The sequence below is a fragment of the Chelonia mydas genome, chromosome 8 (assembly GCF_015237465.2).
Source record: "Chelonia mydas isolate rCheMyd1 chromosome 8, rCheMyd1.pri.v2, whole genome shotgun sequence".
NCBI lineage: Eukaryota > Metazoa > Chordata > Testudines > Cheloniidae > Chelonia > Chelonia mydas.
The window spans coordinates 22,894,731-22,915,647 of NC_057854.1; the positions used below are offsets into that span (position 1 = coordinate 22,894,731).

The 20,917-nt window shown below is 42.1% G+C and overlaps 1 protein-coding gene across 7 annotated transcripts in view; it reads left to right on the forward strand.

The window, feature by feature from the left end:
- Window positions 1–9,821: 9,821 nt before the first annotated feature.
- TTC1 (tetratricopeptide repeat domain 1) overlaps window positions 9,822–20,917 on the forward strand; it is a 73,095-nt gene continuing 61,999 nt past the window's right edge. For 4 of the 7 annotated variants that reach the window (XR_006283357.1, XR_006283358.1, XR_006283356.1 and 1 more), the window contains exons 1-4: window positions 9,826–9,983; window positions 11,086–11,445; window positions 19,634–19,694; window positions 20,717–20,829. Coding sequence is in view for 4 of the 7 variants with exons in the window: in XM_037906485.2 (XP_037762413.1) it covers window positions 11,110–11,445; window positions 19,634–19,694; window positions 20,717–20,829 (510 nt within the window). In the remaining 3 variants the exon portion in view is untranslated. Of the gene's footprint in view, window positions 10,056–11,085; window positions 11,446–19,633; window positions 19,695–20,716; window positions 20,830–20,917 lie in introns of all 7 variants that reach the window. The other 3 variants (XM_007057244.4, XM_043521142.1, XM_037906483.2) reach the window with 3 other exon arrangements.

A 20,917-nucleotide genomic window follows, 5' to 3' on the forward strand; every position in this document is an offset into this window, starting at 1 on the left:
GGTCACATTGGTCACTCTAGTCATTGTGATATGTATTTGCAGATAATATATAAGAGGCTCTGTGTGTGTGTGCGTGTGCGTGTGTGTATCTCCTTAAAACTATAAGTTTCAAGGCAGCTCACTCAAAGGCAGCATGCCTTGAAACAAAGTTCTCCATGCATGGTGGGAGACACTTATCTCCCTAGCTAATCGTTGTGTACCGTGTGTCTCCCAATGGAAGTCTATTAGCGTACTAAGTAAAACCCTAAAGAGCTTGCAGGGACTTCACAAGAAAATGAATAGGAGGATGTAAACAGCGGTGGTGAGGAGGGATCCTGTTTTCAGGTGAAGATCAAAAGTCTGGTTGGTAGATCTGGGAGTGCAGAGAGACATCCTGGCGTCCTTCAGTCTGGGAAGACAAGCTACCAGTGGGCTTGATCTTATGAAAAGAGGATCTCATCCACCTTGGTTGAAAACACTGGGGAAAGGATTTGGGGTAAGCTATCCTATAGGAGACAGGGGAATGTCTTGTGAGTTAAGTTTAGGATCTAGAAAGCAAAAGTTATGATTTTATATGTAACCATTTATTTCCAATATTCTTATTCAGTATCATTTGAATCTCTTTTCTTTGATAATAAATTTATTCTTGTTTTCACTATAAATATATCTAAAGGCTGTGTGTTAAGCGGAGTGGTGATCCTGAGATTAAACTAGCAAGCAGGTGTGCAGATAATCTGTGCATGTCCGGTGGATCAAGGGCTGGGCATTCCAGAGGGATTGGTGTTTGCCTATTGCTTGCGTGCAAAGGGACAGCAGAGCCTGCAGGGGCTGAGAGAGGGGTACTTGTGCTGCCTGTGGCCAGGGCTAGCAGGGCCAGCAAAATGTCACAAAGTTAATGTGTGCAAAGGGATCTTTAGGTCTCCCTAGTGCAACAGCTGCTTGTTTGTTTCAACCCACTGGATCAATTTATCCTTTCTGGGATCCTCACAAAGCAAAGGGATAGAAACTTCTTTTCTCTTAAAATTAAAGCTAAAATTCTCCTCCCTGGGACCCAAAGATCACTTCTGCAAACAAGGGGCTCATGCAAGCCCTGGCTGTAAACCCCCTCTAGCTCATCAGCACATTCAGGGGAGTGGAGCCATGGGAATCTTCACCCTTCTCGCTAAATGTAGGGGAGGGGTTTATGAGAAAATCCCCCCACCCATAACTGCAAATTGGGAAAGGGGTCTCAACTAGGCTGATGTTCTTCTCTCCCTCCTGTGCACATGCGAGGAGGAGAATCCACGCTAGATTCTAAATACAAAGTGAGGGAGCAATGTGCTTCTAGCTCTGGGGAGCTGCTGGATGGGCAAATATTTGGGAGCTGAGAAGCACCAATACTAATGCTACATTGCAAAATTTAGTATTTATCTCACTGACTCCAGCTGGGAAGTGTCAATAAAATGACATCTTCCACTGAGAGTCCAACTGCCCCATTGACCGTTAATGAATCAGCACCCGATATTTCTAAAACTCATTTTGAAATATACTTCATACATACTGACTGAGTTTTTTAAGGTATTACTTGGATCAGTGCAGTTTTCTTTTAAGGTTGACACTCTAGCTCAGACTCCTGTGCTCTTTGCACATCCATGGAAGTTCCAGCTGGAGGCTCAGCTCCACTTCAGAATTACTTTGGCTTAGTTTTGTATTGCGGCTTCTCTCTTTTTAAAATGATCTGACATTTGATAGGACAGTGTGAGGGTTCAGAAATATTTTCTGTAAATCAGAATAAATTATGTGGCCATACTAGAAGAACAAGAGAAAGAGACATCCCCAGATGTTCTGCCAAGAACCCAAATAACTCTTGAAGGAGAGCAGATCCAAGAGGTTGATGAATACATTTATTTGGGCCAGGAAGTCAACATGCACCATGATTAGAAAGGCGAATTGTCACGCAGAAAAAAAGCTGGATGGTGCGCATTCAGTGACATCAAGGACATCCTCCAAGGAAAGATCAGCAAAACAACTTGTGCAAATCTTTTAACTCGACCGTGCTTCCAGCGATGTTATATGGCAGCGAAACATGGTCGCTGACAAAGATTGAAGAACATCAACTGTCTGTCACACAGAGGGCGATGGAACGAACATTTTTGGGTATTTCACTCCACGATTACATCCCCAACGAAATAATTAGGCAGCAGTCTGGAGTGCGAGATGTTGTTGTTGAAAGCAGGCTCAGCAAAATGCGGTGGGCGGGATATGTGGCCCGACTCAGCGACAACAGATGGACCGCAGCTATATCCGAGTGGTATCCGCGAGAACAGAAATGGCCATGCGGTCAGCCTCCAAAGAGGTGGAATGATTTCCTAACAAAGAGATATGGACAAGCACGGCAAAGGATGGCCAGAGCGAGAGAAGATTGGAAGATGTGTTGTGATCGGCTCAGTCTCAACTGATGAAGGACAGACAGTCTACACAGTGTACGCAGGTTCGTGAAATCTGGTCTTTTGTGTGCTTTTACCCTATACTATACAAATTTCACAGGGGAGACCAGTGCTTCTCAAATTGGGGTCCTGATCCAAAAGGGAGCTGAAGGAGGGTTGCAAAGTTATTTTAAGGGGGTTGCGGTATTGCCACCCTTACTTCTGCGCTGCCTTCAGAGTTGGGTGGCCAGAGAGCGGTGGTTGTTGGCTGGACGCCTAGCTCTGAAGGCGGCGCCCACCAGCAGAAGCTCAGAAGGATGGCAAGGTATGGTATTGCCACCCTTACTTCTGCTTTCAGAGCTGGGCAGCTGGAGAATGGCGGCTGCTGACTGAGGGCCCAGCTTTGCAAGCAGCAGAGCAGAAGTAAGGGTGGCATCCTTACTTCTGCGCTGCTGCTGATGGTGGCTCTGCCTTCAGAGCTAGACTCCCAGCCAGCAGCTGCCACTCTCCAGCTGCCCAGCTCTGAACGCAGCACTGCCATCAGCAGCAGTGCAGAAGTAAGGGTAGCTTACTGCAACCCCCCCACAATAACCTTGTGATCTCCCCACCCCCGCACTACTCCTTTTTGGATCAAGACCCTTACAATTACAACACCATGAAATTTCAGCTTTAAAAACCTGAAATCATGAAATTTATGACTTTTAAAATCCTATGACCATGAAATTGACCAAAATGGACCATGAATTTGGTAGGGCCCTATTTATGCTCCATGATGTTTAACAGTGGAGGCTGGTAGCCTCTGAAAATGGAAAGGCAAACCTGATATGCCTCCTCTCAGATAGTCTGGTGGGAAGCTCCCAAAGAAACATAGATGAAGTTTATCTCCCATCTGCTTTCAATAGTACTGTTTTCTCTTGGTGGTGATCCCCTCTCTTTTGCAATCCAATCAGGTTAGATTCTGCCTCGCCTACTTGCCCTGGCCAAGTTGCCTTTGTGGTTTGTTTGTTTGTTTTTAGCTAGACCTGTGCAAAAGGTTCACAAGAAAATCTGAAACTTGCTTGATTTTGTCTTTCATTGGAACATGCCGGGGAAAAGGTCATTAACATTTATGGACTTTGCAGGTGAACATGGATCCAGCCAGAGTATTCCTTGGCTGGCTTATGGTTTTGCATAGTAATTTGCAATCAAAATGCAGAGCTTCACATGACTTTGACTTGAGAACGGACAAAACTCAATGATCTGGCAAAATTCTGCTTTGAGATTTTGGGTTTGTTTAAAATTTAGGGGTGCAGATACAAAGCAACATTGAAAGAAATGTTGCCCGATGTCAGGAATAAGGCCCTGTATCTGCACCTGCACGGTCTCCTATCAGCCTAATGAGCACAGCTGCGTTGCTTCAACCAGACCCCTGATGGAATGCCCCGTCTCATTAGCTGAGCAAGCTAGCAGGTTTGCTCTTAAGCCCAGCACCAGTTTGCTGGCTGCTTAAACTATTTGTCCATAGATGTGATAGTGTCTGTATCTACTTATTGAATCCCAGACCTCTTCCAGGTAATCTGGTTCTGACTCTTGGCTCTAATTCCTGATTTCTACTCTGAGCCTTGGCTGTGGTATCTGGCCTTTGACTCTGGTTCTGATGCTGGGCTCCTATTCCTGGCTACTGACTCCTGCTCTAATGAGTAGGCATATCTACCCACCTACTAAATTGTTGATAACTATAGTTTTATCCACTTCAGTGCTGTCTAAGGGCCTGGTCTAAAGTCTCTTGAAGCCACTGAAAAGATTCCTCCTGATTTCATTAGATTTTTTTGGATCAGGCTGTATGGTACATAGTGCAAAACACCAGTGCAATGCTGTCCCTGTGTAGCTGGTGTATTTCAGTTGATAATCATTTTCCTATGCAGTGCTGGTACTTTAAAAAAAACCAACAACAACATTGGCCTAGCTACAGTGGCAGAACAGATGCTCCAGTGGAACACAGAAATGAAGTGTGGAAACAGGAAAAAGTGAGCATGATCTGTGTCTAGCTGATATGAGCAATCATAAGTAGATACAAACAATGCATTTATAGATCCTAATAGTAAAGGGCAAACCTTGCCTCTCCTGCCACATTCTCCCCCATGGAGATCCTGGCCCCAGCAGTACTGATGCAGAGTTACTGTTTGGAGAGGGTTGGAGGAGAAGACTTTAGGATCCTGCAGAGGGGCTTCCTCTGTGCTGGCTTGCAGTGTTTAGGGGTAGCAGAGGAGCTGAGTTGAGGCTGGGGATCTGTGATTATGCAGACCCCACATGCACATACAAAGCAGGAGTCCAGGAACTGTGGGTACAATTGCAGCTTCAAGACTGCAGTAGAAGGCGCAAAGCAGCTCCATGAGCCGGGGGAGAGGATTCTTTTCCTCTCAGCCCCAAAGATCTCCCCCAATGCAAGCTGGCTGCTTGATCTGTGCACTGGTGATCAGATTGGAACCTAATTCACTACAGTTGCTTTATTATGGAGAAGCTGGACAAGAAATATGTAATCAAGCTGTGATTTTTCTGTATCACTCTAAAAAAATAATAAAGAGCTAAAAGTCTAATTACCAACCAACAGCGTTATCCTGCTTACCAGTTTCTTACCTTGTTCTGAGGAAGTCACTGACAGGTGGCCCCTCTCTAAACATGCTGTCTGCTGGTGGCTCTTCCTTGATGTAAAATGTGATCCTTAGGAGACCTTTGTGCAACATTAATTCCAAGCAGTTAACAATCACATCCTAGCTCCAAGAAAGCATCTTCATTGTATTACAGTTGAATCACTTGTGAAGCAAAAGAGCAGAAAGCCATCTGGCTTGGAAATGTTTAATATCAGAGTGACTGGGATAGGATCCAAATTCTTAGTACAGCTATCTAATTGGAGATTGCATCATCTCAGGGAAGGAGCATGTCACAAAAGATTTTTGTCGTAAAGCTCATGGCTGGTCTTTTGAGGCAGGTTTATATACAGACAGTAGATGTCTCAAGTCTCCTTCTGTTGGTAAAAATCCAGACCTTTGATTCTAATTACAAATTAATTTATGTGTGTTTAGGAGATGATACTCTGCAAACATCTGGTCATTCCTTTCTGGGGGAGATCTCCTCTTTACCCAACACTGAAAATAAAAAATCTCCACCATTTCTCAAAAGATGCTTCTGTTTATGCCATTGGATTCCTAATTCCTTTCTATACCACAGCAATATCTGATCATTTTCAAGGTCGAGTGACGTATCAACTCAGTCCAAGTTCTTTCTCCTGATGTAGAAAAAGGGGAATAAAGACAACCCAGGGAATTATAGACCAGTCATCTTAACTCTGGTACCTGGAAAGATAATAGTTTATTTGCTCTATCAAGTTGTAAGCGCCTAGAAGATAAGGTGATAAGTAACAGCTAACATGGACTTGTCAAGAACAAATCATGTCAAAATAATCTAATATCCCACTTTGACAGGGTAACAAGCCGTGTGGATAAGGAGGAAACAGATGTTATGTTCTTGTCTACCAGTCTCATTGTGACTGCTACTATGGACGCATGGTGCATTCAAAGACTATTGCATCAACTTTATAAATGTTATATGTATTGTTATGGAATAGTGATTGTATTCCTGACTCAGTTGGGGGAATTACAGGGTTTCCTGCAGGAACTAAAATGACTGGGGTGGAGGGAGGTAATTAATGCAAATGCCTAGGCAGTAACACGTATGGAGAAGTCCCATGGGAAATTGCATATCATGATTTGACCAGGTCCAAGAAGACTGACAAACAAAACTGTAAACTATATAAAGTGATCTCCTGGAGAGAGGGTATTTTCACCAGAACAAGAACTGACCTGAGACTGTGACCCAGAGACAGGCCCTGTAGTACTCTGAAGCCAGCCTGGACTCCAGGGTGATACTTGGTAAGCCAGACATGCATAGAAGCTGCTTCTTTTCAAGATATTGTCCTCTTAAATATTTTTGTTCTGAATAAATAATACTTTGTTTTATAAAGGCTGGCTGAACACTTATTAACCCTGTCACTACCAGTGACAGAACAGGACTGTAGGTGCTGAACTAGACTTGCTGAGATAATCACAGTGAACTGCAGGAATCTGCAGCCTAAATCCTCACTGTGTAGGAACTGAATTGTGGAATCCTCCCATCTGCTCCCCAAGAAAGGTGACAGCTACAGGCCTCAGACCTGGACGGGGGTGTGTGTCCTTAAAGAGACTAGACAGGGGTGAAAGGTGTAATTTCCTCAGGAACTGCGATAATATTACTTATTGTCTTGTCACCCCCCAACACCCACACTTTGCCATGCAGTCAGCTTTCCTCTGCCACTTGTCTTCCATCTCTTTAAAGCCTAGTTTCATAATATAGCATCTGAATTAATAAGGTGAGATGACATTGTCCAAAAAAAAAAAAAGAGCAAACTTTAATGCAGCTGGACCTATTAAACAGCAGCACCTGCCTCCCCTAGAGCTGGCAACAGGTAGCACCACCTTTCCAAAGGACACCTTTTCACTTACCATTCTTCTGTTTTTTGTCAAACTAAACCCACCTGTAACCCAACTAGTGGGGGAGGGGGAGTCCATTACTGTTATAGTACAGTGTGACCTTATCAATACACAATCTATCCAAAACCAAGCACTCAGACAGTGTGGCCTAGAAAAACCATGACACTGGCTTAAAACTAATGATTTTTTAAAATAATACATTTGGGGTCTCTATCTGTTTTCTGGGATTTGAGCCTTTAGAGTTTGTTTTCCAGCTTTTCTCTGCTACTATAAAGATTGGAAACTTTTTTTTTTTATGGAAGCCAAGATTCCACATAATGACATGACTCCAAGAACTGGGGCTTTAAGAAGAAAACATTGCATTGGTATCAGTCAGGTGAATTGTATTAGGAATCAGTTTGGCTGCAGTCAATTTGTGTTTAAACATGATTGAAAAACCAGTCTAGGACAAGCCAAAGGGCTTGTCTACAAAGGGAAATTGACCAGAATCTCTCTACTGTAACTATATGATCCTGATCACCGTAGTGTCTCAGAACCTCACAATCTTTAGGGTTTATCTTCACAACACCCCTATAAGGTGAAGTACAATTTACCCCCATTTTACAGGTGGGGCACAGAAAGGCTACATGATTTGCCCAAGATTACACAGAGAGTCTATGGTAGAGTAAAAAGAAAAGGAGTACTTGTGGCACCTTAGAGACTAACCAATTTATTTGAGCATAAGCTTTCGTGAGCTACTGCTCACTTCATGATGATCAGGATGAAGTGAGCTGTAGCTCACGAAAGCTTATGCTCAAATAAATTGGTTAGTCTGTAAGGTGCCACAAGTACTCCTTTTCTTTTTGCGAATACAGACTAACACAGCTGTTACTCTGAAACCTATGGTAGAGTAGGGAATTGAACCCAGATCCCTATCATTCCAGACTAGTGCCCTAACCAGTGGACAGCGTGCCTCAGGAATAAGCTATTCTGCAATAGCTATTCTACAATAGCTTGCCCCGTGGACACTATTCTGGAATAAAAGTCACTTTATTCTGGAATAATTAGTGTATTGTCTGAGCAACAGAAAAATGATAGAAGGATAGCAAGTGCCAGACTGGCTCAGACTCATGGTTCATTTCATCCAGTATCCTGTCTCTGACCACGTTTCATAGGAAAGTGCAAGAAAGCTCCTAATCCTAGCTGGAGAGGGTTTAAACCCTGAAGCACATGGTTAATATCCTTTCCAAAACTTTTGTTAGCATTAACTATTTAATTGTGGATATTCATCTTAGCCACAAAAATGTCGTCTCTTTTCGAGTCTTGCTAGGGTTTTGGTCTCAACAACATCCTGTGACAGAGTTCTACATTGTAGTTACACATTGTGTGAAAAAGTATTTCCTTGTATCAACTTTGAATTCAGTCTTTTAATTTCATTGAATGTCTCTTTGTTCTGGTGTTGTGAGAAAGAAGCTCCCAAACTACCATCTCTTTTCTATTCACTATTTTACACACTTTTATTCTGTCCCCAGAGGTGAAAGTGGGCTGGTACAGTGTACTGGTAAGAAAGCAACGGCAGCGCTTTAAGTACTGTACCGGCAGAGCCACTGATGGGGAGAGGCCAAAAGGGGGAGCTACCCTGGGGCCTGGCGATTTAAAAGGGCCCGGGGCTCCCAGTAGTGGCCCTTTAAATCGCTGCCAGAGCCCCAGAGGGCACAGGCTGGGCAGCACGGAAGGGCTGCCTGGTGGAGTCTGGCCCCAGCCCCGCCCCTTCTGCCCACGGCCCCGCCCTTTCTGTGGGCCCAGAGCTGACCCTCTTCCCAGTAGCCCAACCACCCTGAGTACTGGTGAGTCCATGTACATTGGCCAAACCGGACAGTCTCTACACAAAAGAATAAATGGACACAAATCTGACATCAGGCATCGTAACATTCAAAAACCCGTAGGAGAACACTTCAACCTCTCTGGTTGCTCAGTAACAGACTTAAAGGTGGCAATTTTGCAACAGAAAAGCTTCAAAAACAGATTCCAACGAGAAACTGCTGAACTGGAATTTGCAAACTAGCATTAACTTGTGCTTGAATAGAGACTGGGAGTGGCTGGGACATTACACAAATTAAATCTCTTTCCCTATGTTAAGTATCCTCACACCTTCTTGTCAACTGTCTGAAATAGGCCATCTTGATTATCAATACAAAAGTTTTTTTTCTCCTGCTGATACTAGCTCATCTTAATTAATTAGCCTCTCAGAGTTGGTATGGCAACTTACACCTTTTCATGTTCTCTGTATGCGTATATCTTCTTACTATATGTTCCATTCTATGCATTGGATGAAGTGGGCTGTAGCCCACGGAAGTTTATGCTCTAATAAATGTGTTAGTCTCTAAGGTGCCACAAGGACGCCTGTTCTTTTTGCAGCTACAGACTAACACGCCTGCTACTCTGAAATTATCTCAGCGCATCCCAAAGGTTCAAAACCCAGAAGACAAATTAAAAAGAAGCTAAAATTAATTAATAACTAAAGTTAATTGGCGCGCATGACTTTTTGGTGCCTTGTTTGTGAAGGCTGGGCGTTGCCAGCCCTGGTCCTTAGCCTGTCTCTTCTGGACTAGGAGACGCCAAGGCAGCCCGCACAGGAACTGCAGCAGCATGAGCGCGCCTTGCAAATGCAGCGCACGCCACTCACTACTTCCCTTCGCAGCAACCGTCTCGTTTTGCCGTAACACAAGATGGCCGCTCCCATCCTAATCCTAATCCAAGATGGCGCCCCGAAACATTCTGTACGGACAGCCTCAGTCGCCATCCCATATTTTGTCACAAGGGGGAACGTCTAAACTGGGCGATGCACAGGACCCCTAGTCCCACCCCTTGTCGCCCTCAAGACAGCAGGGGCCCCTCCCTCTTGCTCCCTCCATGCCTATAGATCCCGCCCCTTACTGGAAGTTACTGTTACCTCATCGGTCTTCACAAGACTCCAATTCCCAGCAAGCCCCACACCTTGAGCTTCTATTGGCCGGGAGAGGCCGGAAGTGGTTGGGCTACGGAAGGTCAGAGGTTAGAGGGGACGCCAGTCGCCCGCCGGAGTGGAAGAGAAGCCGGTCCTTGCTGAAGTCTGGTGGGGATGGGGCACCGGCCGTGTCTCTCGCTCTAGGACTGCTCTCATGGGGCGGGGAGGCCTGAGCTTGGGGCAAGTGGGCGGGAATGCTGACCTGGGGGTGCCTGGGACTCGGGGAGGGAGGGGGAGGGTGTGAGTGAGGGGAATGCTGACCTAGGGGTGCTGGGGGAGGGGCGAAGTGGGCGGTATGCTGATCTGGGGGTGTTTGGGGGATGGCATATGTGGGGGAATGCTGACCTGGGGGTGCCTGGGACTCGGGGAGGGGGGGGGTGTGAGTGAGGGGAATGCTGACCTAGGGGTGCTGGGGGAGGGGCGAAGTGGGCGGTATGCTGATCTGGGGGTGTTGGCATATGTGGGGGAATGCTGACCTGGGGGTGCCTGGGACTCGGGGAGGGGGGTGTGTGAGTGAGGGGAATGCTGACCTATGGGTGCTGGGGGAGGGGCAAAGTGGGCGGTATGCTGATCTGGGGGTGTTTGGGGGGATGGCATATGTGGGGGAATGCTGACGTGGGGGCACCTGGGGCACGGGGGCAGGGAGGGAGATAAGTGTGGGGCTGCTGCACCAATGGGTCTGTGTGAACATATGATCGGGAAGATAGAGAAGAGCCTGGGTGAGGGATGCTGTGCTAAGTGGTGGGGGAGAATGGGTGGGGAAGCCTGGCTCGGGTGGAGCCCTATGTGGCGATGCTGTCTAGGGGCTTGGCAGGCATCCAGGAGATGGTGATGCTGTGAGAGAGGAGGGGCAAGTGACAGCTGTGAGTGCAAGGGAGTTGTCACAATGCAGTGATGAGCTAGGGCCCACTCTCTGAACACTTACTCCCAGGCATAACTTTACCTGTTGGAGTGGTTGTGTAGATTCCAGTGGGAAGCACTCCTGGGAGTAAAGTTGTTCACATGTGTGAGCGTTCACAAGATTGAGTTGAACAAGTGAAAGCCATTTAAATGCTGTGCTGAATTCTGTTCGTTGTCTGTAAAATGAGATAACTGTTTACCTCAGAGGTGGGCCATGTGAGGGTAAACTAAAATGTATGAAGTACTTAGAGATCTTGTGATTGTGTGCTGTAAGTACTGAGGATTATTATTTCTCCCTTCTTTTCAAAAGCTTAACCCTTCAGGAGATCTCAAGATGGAAGAAACTGGAGAATCCAATCCACCTGAAGAATTGCTCCATGGCTTAAAGCTTTCTGATCAGAAGTCATCAGAGAACACCAGTCCTTTGACAGCTGGTTCCAAAGATGCACATCTTCCAAGAAGCCTGGACCGGGGAGATCTTCATTCCTCTGCCCAAGAGGCTAGAGCAGCAGATGAGTGTTTTCATGACTGTAAAGAGTCCTTTGAGGTAAAGGAACCAGGAATAGAACAGGAGAGAGACAACAGTGAGGATCCCATAGGGAAACAGACAGAATTAGATGAAGAATACCTATTAGAACTGGAAAAAAATATGCCAGAGGAAGAAAAACAGGTAACTTTTTATTGAGATTACATTTGAATTTTTTAACTTAATATCTGTTTTAAACATATTTTCTCTTTTTGATCCTTGTTTTTTGTTTTTGTTTTTTATACATTTAATCCAGTGTGCAAATGAAGCTTATGGACACTATCTTTAATGCTACTAAACTTTTAAAAAGAAACTGGCAAGTTAAAATTCACTTATTTTTTTTTTTTTGTATCACTAAGAATACCCTAAAGGGATGATGTCAAGCCCCCCTCCCCTCCCAAAAATCAGATTTCTGTGTACATTTTTTACCTACTTTTGGTATAAGTAACAACTTAGATTATAACAGAGAGACTGTGGGGGGAGAGGGGGGCAATCTCTTCTGGGTCCCCGTCCCCCCGCTATTTTATTTTGTGCATTTGTCAGCACTTTCACTGTTTTCTCCCTGTTTAGACAGTTAACCCCTGATCAGCGACAGAGTGGAGAAAAGCACCATGCAAAATAAGATAACATGGTTATAAAACTAAAATCTGGCATAGGGATTCAGAACAGTTTTAGTACCTTCTAGCAGATTTCTTAAAGCAAGTTGTCAGTTAGATTTAAAGTTGACTGTATCCCTTCAAATTATTAAAATTAGGTTGGGGGTGGGGGGAGTGGAACCACTTTGCACTATTTATGCTGCTTGCTTACATGCATTTCATTCATCTTGGATAATGGAAATAGACTAATCAGTTTCTATTTGGTTCTCATTGCCTAGTACCATACAGCAGTGGTTTGAATTGCTTTTTCTTCTGGGAAATTTTTAATTTAAAAAAAATCCAGTGAATATGCTTCTATTAATATTAACTTGAAAAATCTTTGTTTTAAAAAGTTAAGGTTCAACTAACAATATTCACTTCAGTAACGTGATGAGATTTTTGCTAAAAATGATGTTGCTCTAAGAGTTGAAATATTTCTAAAGGATTTAGGAGTCAAGTTATCTAATATACTTTAATAATTTCATGAGCCACTTTTTTTGCTGTTTCAAAAAATGAAGACTGAAAAATAAAATTGCTTTATGAGCACTCTGATTCTTTGTTTTTGACGTGCTAGGACATACAGCCTTTCTTTCTGTTAGCTTATTATGTAGCCTGGTTACACCATTCCAGAATTGATTAATTCATAAGCCTACTGTAAAATAGTTCAGATGTTCTCAAAGTACTGATTCATGCTTTTCAAATCTGATTAGACTGTCCAGTTAGGGAGCTAATTTTAATAGCGCTTCTCAGCAATGTCTCAGTTTTTCTGTATAGTAATCCACTATTTAAAACTTGGGAAGGGCGTGATTCTGATTCATTTTAACTTGTGTAAAAAGGCTCCTTCAGCAGACTTATTTTTACAACTTTCTAGGTATAAGCAGCATTCTTACAGATGTAAGAAGACACTGTTCTTTGTCCAAAGTATGTTTACAATCTAAATTACAGTTAACATGCTGAATAACAGATCATGGTTAACGTCAAAGTTGCTCAATGAGGAGGCACAACAGATGACAAGGGAAGGGACTACTACTCTTGAGAGAGCATTATTTTACAGGGGAAGGAGGTTGTGTAACTTTTTTTTTTTTTTTTCATGGAGAGAGATCAATATAAGTGATCAGGTACAAGAGTGAAAATCAATATGTAGGGTTGAACAGAAAACCCAAAGTAAATTTTGAGAAGAGGTTTGAAGGAGGAGAATGAGATTGTTTGGCATGCAAGAAGAAGAAGGTATGGAGTTGTGTGAAACTGCAAGAGAAGGATGTACATTAGTACTATGAATATTGTCTAGATTAGGATGTGGATGCTGTTATACAACAAAGTTGATCTTACAGATAAATATTGAAGGGTTTTGTAATCGGGGTGTTTATTTTTTGGTGTGTGTGTGTTTTTTGTTTTTTTGGTTATTTTAAGCAGCAAGCTGCTTCTTTCTTAGTTGGCACCACAGGTTTTGATCTATGCCTGGCCCTATCTTCTTTTCAGAACTAAATTGAATACCAATGTGCGCCCCCCCAAAAAAGTGTGTTGGGGGTGGGGGAGGATGGTCTTGCTAAGGTCCTGATTGTATTCTGCTAGGGTCTTGCTGTTTATTATTGTAAGTGGAAAATGATGGGGAAAAATATGTACAGTTGAGGGCAACTGAACACAGAGCTGAGTGAGCAACCAAGTCATTGTTAGTTCATTTTTGGTGACATTTTACTGATTTAATTGAAATATGGCAAAAATATAATAAATCCCCTTATTCTTAATTTGCCTTCATATTGTACATATGTCATTACATGAGATCCTTGGGGCAGGGAGACAGCTCTGGTGGATAGAGCACTGGAATGAGACTCAGTAGACCCGGATTCTGTTCCCACCTCTGCCACTGGCCTGCTGGGTGACTTTGCATGAGTCTTTTCCCCTCTTTGTGCCTCAGTTTTCCAATTTGTAAAATGGGGACAACAATACTTGTCTTTTTTGTAAAACACTTCGAGATCTACTGGTAAGAAGTGCAAGATCTAGGCAGTGGTGATATATTTTTACTAGGGCTGTCGAGATTAAAAAAATTAATTGCGATAATCACACTGTTTAGTAATAGAATACCATCTATTTAAATATTTTTGGATGTTTTCAAATATAGACTTCAATTACAAACAGAATACAAAGTATACAGTGCTCACTTCATATTTATTTTTGATTACAAGTATTTGCACTGTATATTAAAAAAAATAGTATTTTTTTCAATTCACCTTATACAAGTACTATAGTGAAATCTCTCTCATGAAAGTTGAACTTACAAATGTAGAATTATGTACCAAAAAACTGCATTTAAAAGCAAAACAGTGTAAAATTTTAGAGCTTGCAAGTCCACTTAGTCCTACTTCTTTTTCAGCCAATCGCTCAGACAGACAAGTTTGTTTACATTTGCAGAAGCATTAATGCTGCCCACTTCTTGTTTACAATGTCACCTGAAAGTGCTGAGAATGCCAGTTGTCATTGTTGTAGCTGGAGTCGCAAGATATTTACGTGCCAGATGCGCTAAAGATTCATATGTCCCTTTATGCTTCAACCACCATTCCACGCTGATGATGGGTTCTGCTCAATAACAATCCAAAGATTTTCATTATCTGAGTCAGATGTCAACAGCAGAAGGTTGATTTTTCTTTTTTGGTGGTTCGGGTTCTGTAGTTTCCACATCAGAGTGTTGCTCTTTTAAGACATCTGAAAGCATGATCCACACCTCATCTCTCTCAGATTTTGGAAGGCGTTTCAGATTCTTAAACTTTGCATCGAGTGCAGTTTTTGGACAGCAGTATTACAGAATATGCTATTGCTTTGGTCAAATGGGAGAAAATATTGATCACAGAAGTCCACAATTCAAATTGACTTGCCCTATAGCAGTGGTCACTTCCTTTATTGGAGAACACCTGTGCTGCTATTTCTCCAGGCAGTTGATCTTGGAAAAGGGCTGGATTTTCTAATTTAGGTGCCTAACTGCCATTTGTGCCTTAGAAAATGTACCCTTAAGTGTGGCAAGCAAGGCTTGGGGAGAAAGATGATGAAGTAAATGATTTTGTTGATTAAAATAGGGCACTAAATTCCATGTACGTTTTATGGGGGAGGGGTGTTATATTTCACAAAGATGAAGAAATATAAATTGTATTAGTACTATTTTGTCAGTGCTAAGTCATTAAACACAGCCCATAGCAGGTTACTGTCACTACTTGTTTGTTTTTTTCAGCATTCCTAGATGACTTATTTAGTCTATTTTTTCTGTTTTTTTTTTTTTTTTCACTTCTCTGGAAAGTACAGTTTCTACCAGCTTGAGACACTCGGCACACAAAAGTAAGAAACTTAGTCTATAACTCTTGTATGCTGATGTGAGGTGGCTACTGTGCTCCCTTTTGAAAATCTACTTTACAGCTCTGAGAGTTTGCTTCATCACCCCTGCATTTCACGCTAACTGGCACTCTGATTGTCTCTGTCAACAGGGAAGCCAAGGATTTAATGGGCATGATGGAGACTGAGCTCATCCTCTCATGCTTGGATTTTGAGCAGCACATCCAGGAGATGACCAGTGATAGGGCTGTGAGAAGATACTTAATATATCTGTTCTGTTAATAAACAGAGGGCACATGCCTCCAGAGTTGTCAGTGTAACAATTCTTATTGCTGATAACTGCAGTAAGTCTTGGGATTGACCTGACTACCATACTCCTAAGGTGAAACAGATGCTTGGATTCGTGATGTAGAAATGACTTTATAAGACTGCAGGGGGAAGCAGACAGCTGCTAAATACTGATTTACAATCAGGAAATGGAATTTGAGGCTGAGAAATTTATATTTCCTTAATGACATAAGTGACTTTGTTATACACCCTTTGGTGATAGAACCTCATTCAGTGTAAGCAATTGCTACTTAGTGACTTTACCAGAGAGTGTATTTTCACGTTGTACAAATAGCCTCAGAGAGAAAAGAGGGAGAGCACATGCTCTTCTTGTGCCTTTGGCAAAACTGGATCCAAGTATAGTACACTACTAAGGCTAAATCAATCCATCAAATAAAATCTATAAGAAAAAGCCAGAGGAGTTGAGTGGGGGGGAGTGTTGCTGAGTGGGAAGTATTGTAGGCGAGCAGTACAGGTGTCTGTTAACTGTGACAGCTGAATGATGAATGTAGAGATTTAGCTGCTTATGCATTTTTATAAAGCTGATCACTTGCAGAATAAAGAGTAGAGAAGCATAGATTGTTTTCTTTCAACAGCAAATTAGCTTACTTTAACTTTTGATATTTTTTTTTTCTTGACAAAGTAGCTGAGTTCATATGAGACACTCTGATGGTCTTTCTGTTGGGCTTGTACTCTATTGTCAGGAGGCCAAGATGACTTTTTCCCCATTACTCTGGGTTAGTCTTTAATCTTCAGTCTCTCTTGCTGATTGCCAGACCAATTTACCCTAACTATCATAACTACATTTTCAGTTCCAATTTTCATAAACCTCTCTTAATCAGGGTCTTTCTTTGCCCATACTTAACATTAAGGATCACTTGATTAGTTTGTGAGAAGTAACCGCATTTAATTTAATATCTTCAGTAGGCTTTTTCTTTTAAATTTTAGTCAGTTCATGCATCCAAAAAGCAAATTCCTGACCCTGGTGTATTATTATCCTGGCTCATAATTTCCCTGTTCATAGGCTTTTTACATGGTAGAAAACGGACCTTTGGATTTCTCTCTTATAAATAGCACCACATAATGAAGTGTAAGGGAGAACAGTTATACTTGATTCAGTGAACATATTAATAAAGCCTCAGGGAAAACAAGGTGCCACCCCCTTCCTAATAGAGCATTCTGAAAGTCCATTCTGACCCACTTCTGTCACTGATTGAAGAACAGGCAATCTGCCCTGCAGCTACTTAAATCTCACTCTGAAAATAAGGCAGTGGGGTGACATTCTGCAAAATTTGTCCCAAGGACAAGTCACTTAAAATTTTTTTCCACTTATAATGGAAATAAAATTGGTGGGTCACAAAACAGTTCTGATATAATCACAGTGATGACCAGTCACTTTGCAGTTGTTATTCATCTGAGCTAGAAGTACAGTGTAAAAAGCAGGAAGCTTACAGCTTCATGTTTTCCCGTAGGGTTGTCCCCTCCTAACAGTGAGGGTTAGTCAAACACCGCTAGCTTGTTACATACTGGTACCTGAATATTTTGTTCACTGTTGTAAAATCTATTTGTTTTTGTTTTGTTCTCCGCAAGAAGCATGTACGGTAGAGAATATACATTTCTCTTCTATGCAGCATCCAGACATCAGGAAATGACCTTGAAAGTGCTGCTGTTCCATTAGCATTCCCCTAAGACTGGGCTCAGCCTTCAAATGTAGCTGTCTAAATAGGCCAGCCAACTCCTGAATGTAGAAAAGGCATTTATACACTTATATGCCAACTTACTTTATTTAAGTGCCCAAATGTTCTCCTTGCCTTCATGCTGGAGTGCTGCATAAGGCCTTGTCTATAACTGGCTTTTCTCCATTATGGACCTTTGAAAGACAATGGAGGTATTTGCTCATAATCCAATGCCTGTAGTATCTCACCATGCATGGGGTTTGTCAATGGTAGAGTAGATCATTGGGGAGAACACTTCATCCAGTGATGAGTGGATGAGTTGGGTTTTTTTGGTACCTGAGCTTGTATCCAAAGGTTCAGAACAAGAGAACTTATTTGTGATGTGAAAACTGTGTGGCATTCCCCTAAATCTGCTCTGTGAAAACTATTGTGGTTTCTGGATTATCACGGTGGTGTCTGTGGTTGGGAGAACTATTTTCCCAGGGTAAAGCAGACAGTAGAAAGAACCCCTCTCTTTGTATTGAATTTGGGTCTGCTTCTTGGCACAACTGTGAAACGATGCTGCTCTCCACACCGACTGCTATATTTAGCTGTTTCCAAGGAGATGTTCTGTGTGATATTGATAATTGCATTAATCCTTGATTTACACAATCTGTATGGAAGGAAACTGCTCCTTTCCCCAGTGTTGGCTTTTTAGTCACTCAAAGAGCTGTAATTTATAAGCTTTAAATTTGAATGCTCCATGTGTGCGCGTGCACATGAGTGAGAAATCAATGGTCAAAATGATCACTCGCCACAGAAATAATAAGTTTCAGAGTAACAGCCACGTTAGTCTGTATTCGCAAAAAGAAAAAGAGTACTTGTGGCACCTTAGAGACTAACCAATTTATTTGAGCATAAGCTTTCGTGAGCTACAGCTTACTTCATCGGATGCATACTGTGGAAAGTGTAGAAGATCTTTTTATACACACAAAGCATGAAAAAATACCTCCCCCCACCCCACTCTCCTGCTGGTAATAGCTTATCTAAAGTGACCACTCTCCTTACAATGTGCATGATAATCAAGGTGGACCATTTCCAGCACAAATCCAGGGTTTAACAAGAGCGTCGGGGGGGGGGGGGGTAGGAAAAAACAAGGGGAAATAGGTTACCTTGCATAATGACTTAGCCACTCCCAGTCTCTATTCAAGCTTAAGTTAATTGTATCCAATTTGCAAATGAATTCCAATTCAACAGTTTCTCGCTGGAGTCTGGATTTGAAGTTTTTTTGTTGTAATATTGCAACTTTCATGTCTTTAATCGCGTGACCAGAGAGATTGAAGTGTTCTCCGACTGGTTTATGAATGTTATAATTCTTGATATAATAAGGAGCTGCACTTTCTCTTGAATCTCAGGTCCCTTGTACTCTTACCCTTATGATATTTTGTTTTTATTTCCATGAGCTATATTTGTGTGCCAAGTATTCCTTAGTGATCATTTGGTGACGGCTTGGTGACATCCTTCTCTATTTGCAGTGTTAGCTAAAGGCATTCATGCCAACATCACTTATGCCAGCGGTGCTGTTAAGATATTCATGGTTGAAAACACGCTCCTGCAATTTTCACTATCTAATGGAACCTTCTCCCAGCCTTTGGGTTTGATGGTTGGTTGTTTAGTCATCTGTGAGCAATGCTAAGAGATCCAGCAAGGAGAAGATGTGTGTCTCTTCCCTTAGTAAGCCCATTTATTTGTGCCAGTGACCTGTTTTTCAGCCTCTAGCTGCTCATAGTGCCTGACATCTACATTATTTTCACTAGAGAAAAAAGAATGTTCTGTTAACCAATCCTTCTGCATAATAAATCTATTCCAAAACAACATCCTCACATTTGAACTAGTCTGTTGTCTCTGCTGCATTGGAAGTGCGCTTTTTGCATCCCATCAATATTAGACCCTCCTCATCAGGCTTCACAGCCAGCTGATTATAAATTTCTTGGACAGGATGTCTCAAATAATAACTTGCAGGACCTCACTGTCTAGACATATCTTATGTAGCCAGTTTGAATGGAATGAAATTAAATGGCATTGGAAAGGTTCTATTGTCCCAAAAGAGGAAGCAAACAGTAAATGCCAAAATGCAAACATTCATTAAAAAAAGTCCCTTGTATATATTTTAGTTTATAAATCAGAGCCCTTTATGCCCCTATCCAGTGTGATGATACACCCAGTATGTATAATAATAAATTAACTGTTTACAGACAACACCTTTGTAGCTGTCAGATTCTCCTGGTTATTTTTCATTCTGATTTTCTTTCATAGTAATGCAGAACTGTAGCTGACCTACTTGTTCATTTCAGTTAAATCCTGTGAGACACTGTGAAATTCTCTGATCTGTTGCAGAAAAGAAGAAAGGAGAGCACAACGTTAAAGGAGAAAGGAAATGAGCAGTTTAAGAAAGGAGGTGGGTTAATGTTCTTTTAACATAATAAATTCTGAAATTAGACACTGTGGCAAACCTTAAGATAGAGTATATTTTTCCATCACCCCTGGGTCTCTCTTCCCCTCCCACAAAACGATCAGCAACCCAAAGGGAGGAGGGGGATCTAGTTGACAACAATAAATGCTAGAGAAGTACTTGGTGCAATGCACACCAAAGGAAAGTATCATTAATATACTTATTAGAGTAATGATCCCACAGAAATGGATACTTGCCAACAATTAGATGGTGGTTTGCTTCCAAGACAGCTCACTAGAGAGAGCTTTCTGTACTGGATGATTGAAACTTTGTGACATAATATGTAATGAAAACTTATTGCTGGAATACACAGGAGGGGGGAAAAACCAACCTGCTGTGTCCTTTACTTTTTGAAAATCTGACAGTGATTAATAACAGGTATCTCCTTCCTTCACTTGCCCGTGCTGTATTAAGCTTGGATATGGGTGTATCTTCAAGGCATGATCTAGAGAAGAACTGTTCTTTAAAGAGGTTTAGCATCTCTCATCATGTCAGGATTCCTCTCTAGGCTCTGAGAGGAGGTGCTGATGTCATGTCATGATTTTTCAGATCCGTTATGGGCTGGCTTCAACTAAGGAAAAACATTTCTTTTTATTTTGAGACTTTGCTTCACTTTTTATCTTCAAAGAAAGTGCAGAGTTTGGAAGTAAGGCATATGAATTAAAATCTGCACAACAGTGGCACAAGTCTAGAGATTGTAGTACTGGGACCAGGTCTTGGCATTTTAACATAGCTAGTATTTAATAGAGGTGGTGGTTTAAAATGACAAAACTATTGTCATTGGTATGTATGCAAATTCGGCAGGACACTTTTTCTGAGAGCAGCTGACTGAGTCTTGCTTTTGGTGTAAAACTGATGTTGCTTCAGATATTGAGGAATATGTTTCCAGAGAGATTATGCTATGTGGCTCTCACTAATTCTACTGGCAAATGCAATGAATGTTGTTGTTTTTTCTCTTCAATCTTCAGAATATGGGGAAGCAGAAGACTCCTACACAAAAGCTGTACAGGTTTGCCCAGCCTGCTACCAAAAAGACAGGTCTGTTTTGTTTTCAAACAGAGCTGCTGCAAGAATGAAACAGGTGAATGTACTTTCAGAGTATTGTGAATATGTACAATAGTCAATGAATGAGCTTGAAGGAATTAAGTCATAGATTCCAGGTTTTATTA